The 10734-nt window shown below is 34.1% G+C and overlaps 2 protein-coding genes across 3 annotated transcripts; both read left to right on the top strand.

Annotated features, from left to right (window-relative positions):
- Positions 1-1782: 1782 nt before the first annotated feature.
- Positions 1783-6475, top strand: STY17 (ACT-like protein tyrosine kinase family protein). 2 transcript variants are annotated; one of them, XM_079030968.1, is made up of 16 exons: positions 1785-2230; positions 2476-2590; positions 2949-3049; positions 3240-3356; positions 3615-3669; positions 4236-4346; positions 4454-4504; positions 4572-4753; positions 4845-4952; positions 5022-5095; positions 5174-5349; positions 5430-5525; positions 5655-5735; positions 5858-5911; positions 6040-6174; positions 6244-6475. In XM_079030968.1, the coding sequence occupies exons 1-16, from the start codon at positions 2040-2042 to the stop codon at positions 6325-6327; spliced, it is 1731 nt and encodes a 576-aa protein (XP_078887094.1). In that variant the 5' UTR covers positions 1785-2039; the 3' UTR covers positions 6328-6475. The 2 variants fall into 2 exon arrangements, with proteins under 2 accessions (XP_078887095.1, XP_078887094.1); XM_079030969.1 differs by lacking the exons at positions 5858-5911; positions 6040-6174; positions 6244-6475 and having other exon boundaries at positions 1783-2230; positions 5639-5735.
- A 1122-nt stretch (positions 6476-7597) lies between these two features.
- Positions 7598-8050, top strand: LOC145095568 (uncharacterized). Its single transcript, XM_079033420.1, has one exon. It carries the CDS (start codon positions 7598-7600, stop codon positions 8048-8050), a length of 453 nt encoding a protein of 150 aa, XP_078889546.1.
- Positions 8051-10734: the final 2684 nt, after the last annotated feature.

Below are 10734 nucleotides of genomic sequence, written 5' to 3'. Positions count from 1 at the left end.
ATACATCAATGTAGATTACTTATTATACTCCATGCAATTAAACTTGTACCGGTCCAAACGGGTCCAAAAACCGGAAAACCCGGACCTGGACCTGGACACGGACACGGACACGGACACGACTCATCCGGTCCAGTCCATGGCCCACAAAATTCTCCATAACCGGTCCGGTCCAAGATCCGGTCCAGTCCGGGCCGGTCCAAATGCTCACCCCTACTTAATGGTGTAATACGCACAAAAAATACGTAGGGACCTAAAATGGACAAACAGGAAACGTTATTACCCTCCTAAGATTTTTAGTATTTATTATTTTGAATATATAGTTTTAAGATTTTTAGTATTTATTTGTATATGTGTATTTCATATAAAGTTATTGAAATTAAAAAAAAATAGTAGAAAGGTTTGGATTGGATTGGATTGGATTTTGTAACCACACCATCTAGTTAACCTCTAGCAAGGAGCTAGAGAGAAGAACAAATTAAGGCCGGATTGGATTTTTTAACCACACCACGGATAGATGAAAACACAGGAAGGTCCAAATGAAGCAAATGCCCAACCCGACTCCAAACCTGATCATCAGCCGAAAACTACAACAACAAATGCTTCACACTTTGTTGAGAATTATGACACACAAGACACAATAAGGAATCTATCACCACCCCTTTTCCATCAGTTTAGCTCTCCAGAATGCGATCCAAAAACACACACCATAAAAAAATGTTAATTTTAATAGGGACAAACCGGTTCCACCTAGTAGGCATACTACCCATAGGAAGCGTCATATCATTAACCCAATTTCGTGTTGATTTAACAGTAAAGATATCCGACGATTCAAGCTCCCAAGACCACTTATCCGACATTTCCCCTATGCGAATACGATTTAATATTTCCACAAGATAATCAAATTGGGTCGATTCAGCCCCTCCTTTAATCCCCCGACGGCAATGAAAATTCCATCCCCCCGAATCTCATTATTCACATACTCGAGCATCTTGATGAAATGCCAAAGCAAAGAGCCTCCCAAACCGCTCCCTAAGAGAAATATCCAAGCACCAAACATCCTTTTAGAACCTCGTTTGAGTCCCAACCCCCACCACTCTATACATGGAATTAGAAGGAATGCAACAATTCTCATGGAGATGATTAATGGATCATACAATCTTTTGCCAAACACCCCCTCTAGTTCCTATTCTCGAATCGTCCGAAAAACCACCACCTTCCCCATGACGAAATTCGACAATTTTAACCCAAAGAGCTCCCTTGTGATTAAGAAACCGTCCCATTTATAAAGAAGGTCGAGGTTAAAAGCATCCAAACTACCAACCCCAAAACCTACAAGTTTCTTATTTAAAAAGTAAAAATTTACTATATGGGTTTATAGTTTCATACGGGGATAATGACTTAGGAGGGTAATAATGTTTCCCGTTTGTCCAGATTAGGTCCTAACGTATTTTTTGTGTGTATTACACCATTAAGGTTGTTATAATTGTTTAAAAATAATCTCTTTTACCGGTTTCTTTCTATTAAAAGGACTATTTGTAAACAGTTATAATAACCTTAATATTGTAATACGTGCAAAAAATACGTTAAATACCTAAAATAGACAAACAGAAAACATTATTACTCTCCTATCTTGTTATTCCATTTTTTTTTATCCATTAATATTATATAAAAGTTCTAGACCATGTGAGGTCCGTGGGCCTGCTGGTTTCAATCCAAATCATTTTCGAGAAGGGTATATTGTATATAGATATAGATAAGCATAATTCATAAATGAAGTGAGGTAGCAGAGGGAATCCGAATCAGCAGGGTGGTGGGCCCTACCAACCCCAACCTTCCGTGATAGCCTACTAGCTAGGTCATATCATACTCTCTCACGTACGGACCTCCACACTCGTTGCTTAAAAGTTAAAACCTCTTCTTACCTCCTCATCCATCACCCAAAACATCCAAAAAAAAAAAAAAAAAAAAACTTCATACCCACAGATCTCTATCACAGCCAAATTCTGATTCCTAATCCTACACCTCCAATCTGATCCTCGATGGCCATGGAAGACAATGAAAGCTGTGGTAGCAGGGCAGTGGAATCGCCTAAAAAGAGTAGACAACGACGCCAGAAACTTGAGGTTTATAACGATGTCCTTAATCGATTGTACGACATGAATCATGAGGATACCGAACAGCCTGATTTCGAAGACCAGCTTTGGATTCACTTTAATCGCCTTCCTCCGAGGTAATTTATGTAAACTTTTTGTGACCGTTTAAATTGCCTTTTTTTGTTCGAATTGCGATGATTAGTCATGGTCTACCTCTCTTTAGAGCTATGGACAGAGGTTTGTTGAGCTATGTATGTCTGTACGTGTTTAATCATATGATAATTGAATGCGTATCGAAGGTTAACGGAATCAGTTTTCGACTTCTTTTCGTGTATGTGATGTGTCTGATTTTTATAAGAGTATTCCTTTTGCTGATGGACAGATATGCTCTGGATGTGAACGTAGAGAGAGCGGAAGATGTGATCACGCATAAGAGGGTTTTACAGATGGCGGAAAATCCTGCTAATAGACCTGCATTTGAAGTCCGCTTAGTACAGGTAGAAATTTAACTGAAAAGTTACTTTTATTTTTCTCGATTTGTATAATTTCATTTCACTGCATATTCCATTGGTTGGCATCATCAACTGTGGCTTTCCAATGGTTGTTGGCTTGGGGATTTTATAAGTTACTGTGGAAATCTATTGATTTTAATTGAGGTTTGACCTTCGGTTGCCTAGAGTTCTGACTTCTGAGAATGACATCTGCTAGTAATTAATGTCCTTTGATTCTCTGTGGATATGAATGTGTTGAAGGAACACATAAAGATTATCCAGCCATTTCTTGAAAATCTGCAGGTTGCTTTCTTGATTATCTTTTGATGTCACTTCTCTCTTATGCAAGGAATATCTTATATAGGTTCATCCTGCCTCAGATGGGAACACACCTGATCTGGACAATATGGAACCTTCGATGAAAGAAGATGCTCAGAGTCCTTCACCTTACAGCAGCAGAAACGGGTATTGACATAAAACAATTATATGTGTTATTTTCTGCTTATTCTTTTCATGCTTGATTATCATCTTTATATCTGTGACTCTTGTTACATGCTGATAGTTTGAATGTTGTTTGATTTCAGAAAAGATAAATGTCAGTTATCTTTATTTTCTGATTTAATTTTCTTTTCTACCTCTTCAATATATTCCTTAGAGTGCACCCCCCATCTTTTGGTTCAGCACAGAACCTTGAAGGGCTTGCACTTAAAGCCACTAGACATCAGGAAACTTATGCAGACAATGATGTAAATTCAACTTCAGTGTTTTCTAGGTAATACATTTTAACTTATGATTTATAGTAAAAGATGGTGTAAAATTACTGATATGTCCTTCCCCATGACATCCTATTCCACAAAAAAGTCATTTCACATTCTCACCTTCCTCTTCTTGCTGGCTTGTATTCTTTTGTTCAAGATGATTTTTTTCCCAAAGTGATTTAATTAACTGACTTTTCAGTTTTCCAATTACTTATTAGCTTTTTGTACACAATCTTTTAACTAAATGTACCTTTTAAACTGGGATAGTGCAGGCCTATGCATGAGATCACATTTTCAACAATAGACAGACCAAAGCTCCTAAGTCAGGTATTAAAAATTCCACCTTTTACCCTTGGCTTGATGCATATTTACTATTTAGCTTATTCTAACTCCAATTATAAAGTGAAATGTACATATAGTTCTATATATAGTTGGTCAAAACAAACAGAAATAAAAATTAAACTATTAGAGGCATATGGAAGAATTGGCAATTTTTATGCAAAAAGTGGAACATGTTATCATATTTGCATGCAAAAAAGCTACTCAAACTTCAAATTTGTTGTATCTTCAATCTTCATCAAAATCTGACCCTTGTCTTTTAACAAGGCATGGAGCATTCAGTTTGCAGATGGTGGGTTTGACTTTGACTCGTACGTCAACAATTCTATGTAGGTCTTTGATATTCTTGTTGACTTTGACTTTGACTTTGACTTTGAGTGGTTTTAGCTTCAAGGTTATGTATTAACATATTGTACACCTAAACAATGAGTAGCTGCTATCTAGTTGATTCATGATTGCATGATTTATGATTACTACTATAACAATCTTGACTATTTTTTTTTTCTTACAATAAGAAATTTAGATTAAATTTTACATATTTATTATTTCTACAGTTGACTTCTTTACTTTCTGAGGCTGGATTGAATATTCAAGAAGCACATGCTTTCTCCACTGCTGATGGCTTCTCCTTGGATGTCTTTGTTGTAGATGGTTGGCCTCATGAGGTATGTATAGTCTTAGTCATTGTTGTAAATGACCATTTTACCCTTTTAGGTTAAGTCAAAAAGAAACATCACCTTATATTTTACTGATTGATTTTTGATATTTCTAGGAAACTACACAGCTAAGAACTGCAATAGCAAGGGAGATAATGAAGGCTAAGGTAGTTTTTATTCTCACATCTTTATTTGATCAGAGTTTTCTCTTATAAAAATTAAACTTTTCTACAGGGGGAATCATATCCTGAAAAACCTTCTCCATCCACTATTTCCAAATCTACCCCTTCTCCAAGTAACTCCATCCCTTCAAATGATCATGTCAAAATACCCACTGATGGAACTGATGTATGGGAAATCGATGCAAGTCTGTTAAAATTTGAAAATAAAGTTGCATCTGGTACTTTTGGTGACCTGTAAGTATTTAAAGTTTTAAACTTTATACCTTTTTTTTATAAACTTACAAATAATTTTTCATCTTTTAAAACACATCTGTAATTTATTCAGATATAAAGGCACATATTGTAGTCAGGAAGTTGCTATTAAAGTTCTTAAACCAGAAAGAATCGATGCTGATATGCTAAGAGAATTCTCCCAAGAAGTTTTTATCATGAGGTTTGTACTTATATAAATTGTCATAAATACCCTTATAGTTAATCAATTTTTGACAAATTCGAGTTGCAGGAAAATTAGACACAAAAATGTAGTTCAATTTATCGGAGCATGTACAGAGCCTACAAAACTATGCATTGTAACTGGTAACATGATTAATTTAAAAAAAATAATAATAATAAATTTTATATTCTAAATGCTAATTTTTGTTTTTGTTATATCAGAGTTCATGGCACGTGGAAGCATATATAACTTTCTCCACAAGCAAAGTGGTTCTTTTAAGCTTCCTTTATTACTCAAAATATCAATCGATATATCCAAAGGCATGTCCTACCTCCACCAAAATAACATCATCCACCGAGACTTAAAAACCGCAAACCTTCTAATGGATGAACACGAAGTAAGAATTATTACCAAAATACCCTCCCTTTATTATTTACAAGACTAAAATTACGAAAATACCCATGTTTACTTACACAGGTTGTTAAGGTTGCTGATTTTGGGGTGGCCAGGGTTCAGACGCAATCTGGAGTAATGACTGCGGAAACTGGAACGTACCGTTGGATGGCACCAGAGGTAAATTTGGATGTTTGAAAATGACGAAAATACCCTTTTGTGTGTAATATAATATAATATGGAAATATTTTTATATTTTTGATGGGTTCTTGTGGGCGTGTTTTTAGTAACAGTCGTTATGAATTGAAGGTTATTGAGCACAAACCGTATGATCATAAAGCTGACGTGTTCAGTTTCGGGATAGTTCTATGGGAGCTTTTAACAGGCGAAGTAAGTCTCTACTTTTTTTGGACTAAATTTGGAAAAATCGGTTATGTTTAGGGACCGGAAATGTAATTTTTTACTCCTATTAGATTTCTACTCTTCAGTCTTCACATGAGCTGTTTCTACAGGTTCCCTACTCATACTTAACCCCGTTACAAGCGGCAGTTGGTGTAGTACAACAGGTATTCAAATTCCAATCACTTTTTTGTTTTTTTAAATGTCCAAACAGCCCTCAGGGTTAATATCTTGTTGAGTAAGATCAGTGAGTGTATTGTTGGGCAAAATGGTAATTTTAGATTTTGTTCACCAGGGTTTACGGCCTACAATCCCTAAGGAGACACATCCAAAGCTTAAAGAGTTGCTCGAGAGTTGTTGGCAACAAAACCCGTCATTGAGACCCAACTTCACCCAAATTTTAGACAAACTAAAGCAATTAGCAAAAGAGGTATGAATTTTGAATTTTGATTTTTTTTTTTAATGATTTATGATTTAAGTAATGTGATGACGTGGATAGGTTGGGAATGCGGGAGAGGGGCAAAAGGGGAAATCGAATAGTGGATTTTTCTCTGGTTTTAAAAAAGGGGCACCATTGAAGTAGTGGAAGCAAGAGATGTAATTTGTTTTTTTTTTTTTGTTATTTGGAAAATTTGTGTTCATGTCATCAAATTTACTTGTTCTTGATATGATACGACTTCTTTTATATAACTTTATTAGTTTGACAATAAAGTTGACTCATAGTTAGATTATATTGCTATATGAGTACTACAACTGTGGGTTCCGTTTTTTCTTGGGTTGGAGTTGTCAACTCTATATACAAGATTGTTGTTTTAATAGAAAGTTACAGAATAGGTCCCTGTGTAGAATTATTTATACAGGAAAGGTTCTATGTTTCTAATTTTTTTACATAAATGGTACCTTCTAATAACAAAGTTACAGAAATAGTTCCTATGTTTAACAAACTTATAGAAATGTTACTTATTTGTTCATACGTTTCACAAAACTAGAGAGAATGGTCACTCTCTAATAACAGATTTATAGAAATGTATCCTACGAGAACATCCAAAAAACTATGTGGAAATATATGATTAAGAGCATACGGTGTGGGGCATTTGCATCTCGTTATTGCCGACGTGGAAGGGGATAACGGCGTCACGACGAGATGAACACCCCCCCCCCCCCCCTCTCCATCTCGTTGCAGCGTTTCTTGTTGTCGTCTTCACCGGATGAAACGAGAAAAAAACGACCATTATGACTTCAAACTGTTTGAATACGGTTAATTTAATAAAAACAACTTTAAAATTAATTCTTTTCCTATATAAATACCTATTATATCTAAACAATTTTTTACACATAACTTATCTCTTTCTCTCTATATAAATAATCTCAATTATCTTCAAAAAAAATTAAGGATCCTTTACTCGTCCGATGATTTCGATGACAATATATTCTTCAGGATGATGTATCAGTATTATACTAACGAGCTGATACAACCAGACTTAGCTCCGCTAATAACAAGATGTGCGATGTTAAACAAAAATTGTGAGGAAGGACACGAGCATCTATATCGCGATCATTTTGCGGATAATTGTGTATACGGGTCGAAAGACTTCAAAAGAAGATTTCGTTTGAGTAGGAATGTGTTCCTACGGATCGCCAACGCCTTGGAAAGCCGATATCGCTTATTCACTATACTTTTATACAAAATAAATAAAAATCCAGTACAAGTTTATTTAATTTTATAACATATGCAATATATTTTTAAATTGTAGTTAATTTATGTTTAGATATGAATTTTTCAATTGAGATATCATGCTAGAGATAGACGAGGGTTTAAAGCGTTGCAAAAATGTGTTGCGGCTATTCGTTTGATGGCTATGAGGGAGTCACCCGACACCATGGACGACTATATGAGAATGTCCGAAAGAACCGCAATGGAGAGTTTGTATACATTGTCAATGGGTGTTGAAACATTTGGAGACGTGTATTTGCGGAAACCTTCATTGCATGATTTGCAAGAATTGTATGCGGCGCAGGAAGTACGCCATGGGTTTCTCGGAATGATCGGAACCATTGATTGCATACACTGGAAATGGAAAAATTGTCCGGTAGCATGGAAAGGGCAATACGCAAGTGGTCATCACGTATCACCTTCGTTGGTTTTAGAGGCTGTTGCTTCTCAAGATTTATGGATCTGGCATGCATTTTTTGGGGTTGCGGGTTCCAACAACGACGTCAACGTTCTTGATCTGTTGCCAATATTCGACGATCTTTTGAATGGAAAGGCCCTGGATGCTCCTTTCACGGTGAATGGAAACGAATAAAAATATGGGTATTACTTTACAGATGAAATATATCCTCAATATTCCATATTCGTGAAGACATTCCGCCACTCGATTAAAGAACGAGACAATTTTTTTTAAGAGAAGACAAGAAGGAGCACGTAAGGATGTGGAACGTGCTTTTGGAGTGCTGAAGACGAAGTGACATATAATTGAACATGTAGCACGACCATTGGATTTAGAAACTCTACGATATATTATGTATGGATTTATCATAATGCATAACATGGTAGTAGAAGATAAAGAGAGAAATATTACACACTATATCCCAACGGAGCCCAGACATGTTTAGTTTCAACCAGGAACAACAGAGTATTTGCATCGAGTTGTTGACATTCATGATGCAAATAAACACAGACAACTTCGAGAGGACTTGACAAATTATATCTTCTATGATAACGAATAGCGTTTAATTTTTTAAAACAATGTTTTTTTTTAACGAATAGTGTTGTATTTTTATTTTTATTTTTATTTTTTTTTGAATTTGGATATTATGTATAATTTAATTTCTATGTTATTTTTAATTTTTAATTTTTTTATTCTATGTTATTTAATTATTAAACATTATGTTTTATTTATTATGTTATATTTAAAATATATTTGTTTAAATTAAAAAAAAGAAATTCGAAAAAAAAATAAAAAAGAAATTATAAAGTGGAAAAAAGTTGGTGTTATAACAAGATATAAGATGGTGACCACCATTGGTGATGTGACATGTAAGGTGACACCAAAATGATGTTATGACTAGTTGCCCACACCTAAGGTTGTGCATGGGTCGGTTTGGATCAGTTTTGACCCAAAACCGAACCCAAACCGATGGTATTGGTTTTCAAATATTTAAAACCCAACCCTAAACCCAAACCGATGGGTCGGTTTCCCGGTTTTTTCAAACTCGGTTTTGGTTTTAAACCCAAAACCCGTTCGAAATTTTACTTGGAAGATTTGGTAGTTTGTATTGCTTTATATAATAGGTGAATAGGAAGAATGTTTCATCCTCTGTCGATGGGGGATAAAGTTTTGCTGTAACAAATAGAAGAAACAACGGGATCTAATATTGGTGAACAAAATAAAAGCTCCACACGTCAAAAGAAAGGATCGAACACAGTCTTTTGCATTATATGTACGCTTCCTTAGCCAACACACCAACCATCAGTTTGTGTTTACAAGTCAAGGAAAACATATATATATATATATATATATATATATATATATATATATATATATATATATATATATATATATATAAATCGCAGATTTCATATTTTTATAAAGTTCGGTTCGGTTCGGTTTCTCTCGGTTTCGCACATTCCTAAAACCCAAACCGAACCAAATTTTTCGGTTTCTAAATAATAGAAACCCAAACTGTCGGTTTATGCTTCGGTTTCGGTTTCGTCGGTTTTTCGGTTTTCGGGTTCGGTTTTGCTCACCCCTACCCATACCTTATACTCTAATAAACATGAGCCAACATGAACCACCTTACTAGTTTTGGATAAAGTATGACTCAATGATTGTATGGGTAATTAAAAAGGATCCTATTTTTTGTGTTCTGTCTTTTAATTTTTTCTTTTGTGTATTATTTTTTTTATCATCTAGTTGTTTTAATTTTTTGTTTTTTTGTGTTTTTTTGATCTTTTATGATTTTTTGTATTTTTGTATTTTTGTATTTTTTGATTTTTTGTATTTAATAATTAAAAAAAATTCATCGTGAGTAATGCAAATATATAAATACAATTACACCTCAATAGCTTCTTTTATGATTTTACGGTAAAGACAAAATTGCTTGTTCTATCCATAGTTTTTCTAATATTCAGAAAAAAAAAACACAAAATGAAGACATCACTTGTATATTTATTATTTATGTTTATATTTATCTAAACTAACTAATTATAAATAATTAATACAATACAAAACACTAACAATTCATAGATTTTTTTTTCTTTTTTGCTTTTTTGTATTTTTTTGTATTTTTTGATATTTTGTATTTAATAATTAAATAAATAAATTTATTCCCTAGATGTATTGCCTAGATATATGTTTTAGTCTATGATGGAGCTGCTAGTGTTGCACTTAATCTTTTTCCTATTCACTCCAATATGAATGACAAAATATTGATTCATATTGATTCGACGTTACTATATTGTGTAGATATTCTTTTTAGTCTATCATGGAGGTGCTAGTGTTGCATTTAGTCTCTCAAGATCTTTTTAGTCTATAAAAAGATCATTGTTACCAATACATAAATAAACGCTTCTTGTCTTACCTTCCTCGTCCGAATAAATTAATGACAACCATATCGAAACCTTTCGTAGGAGTAGTCTATATAACATACTAAATCAATACATCTACAACGATTGGATCATATGACAAATTTTAAAACTTACCAAGTTTGTTTTTTTCTTTATAGTTTTATGTATTAATATGTTGAGACAATTTTCAAACTGATCAGATATGTATTTTATTTGTTAGGTGTTTAGCACCCGTAAAAATTTGAAGGAGTGGGTTGACCATGTGGCATGGACTCTTGGATATGTGGTCATTACATATAAATCAAAAACGAAAACAAGTGGAGGTTATGTTTCAAAAATCATTTGAGTTTGTGATCGGAGTGGTGTCTATAGAGGTACAAATACATCTAGTAGTAATACAGGGACAAAAAAAATAATAAA

This window comes from Lactuca serriola, chromosome 3, assembly GCF_051521515.1.
Source record: "Lactuca serriola cultivar US96UC23 chromosome 3, Lser_US96UC23_V15, whole genome shotgun sequence".
Classification (NCBI taxonomy): Eukaryota; Viridiplantae; Streptophyta; class Magnoliopsida; order Asterales; family Asteraceae; genus Lactuca; species Lactuca serriola.
This window is presented reverse-complemented; position numbering and strand designations above follow the sequence as displayed.

Coding starts and splice junctions, on each gene's coding strand:
- LOC145095568 (XM_079033420.1), top strand. CDS start 7,598: ATGGCTATGAGGGAGTCACCCGACACCATGGACGACTATATGAGAATG.
- STY17 (XM_079030968.1), top strand. CDS start 2,040: ATGGCCATGGAAGACAATGAAAGCTGTGGTAGCAGGGCAGTGGAATCG. Junction 5,096..5,173: donor AAAACTATGCATTGTAACTG/GTAACATGATTA, acceptor TTGTTATATCAG/AGTTCATGGCACGTGGAAGC. Junction 5,912..6,039: donor CAGTTGGTGTAGTACAACAG/GTATTCAAATTC, acceptor TTTGTTCACCAG/GGTTTACGGCCTACAATCCC.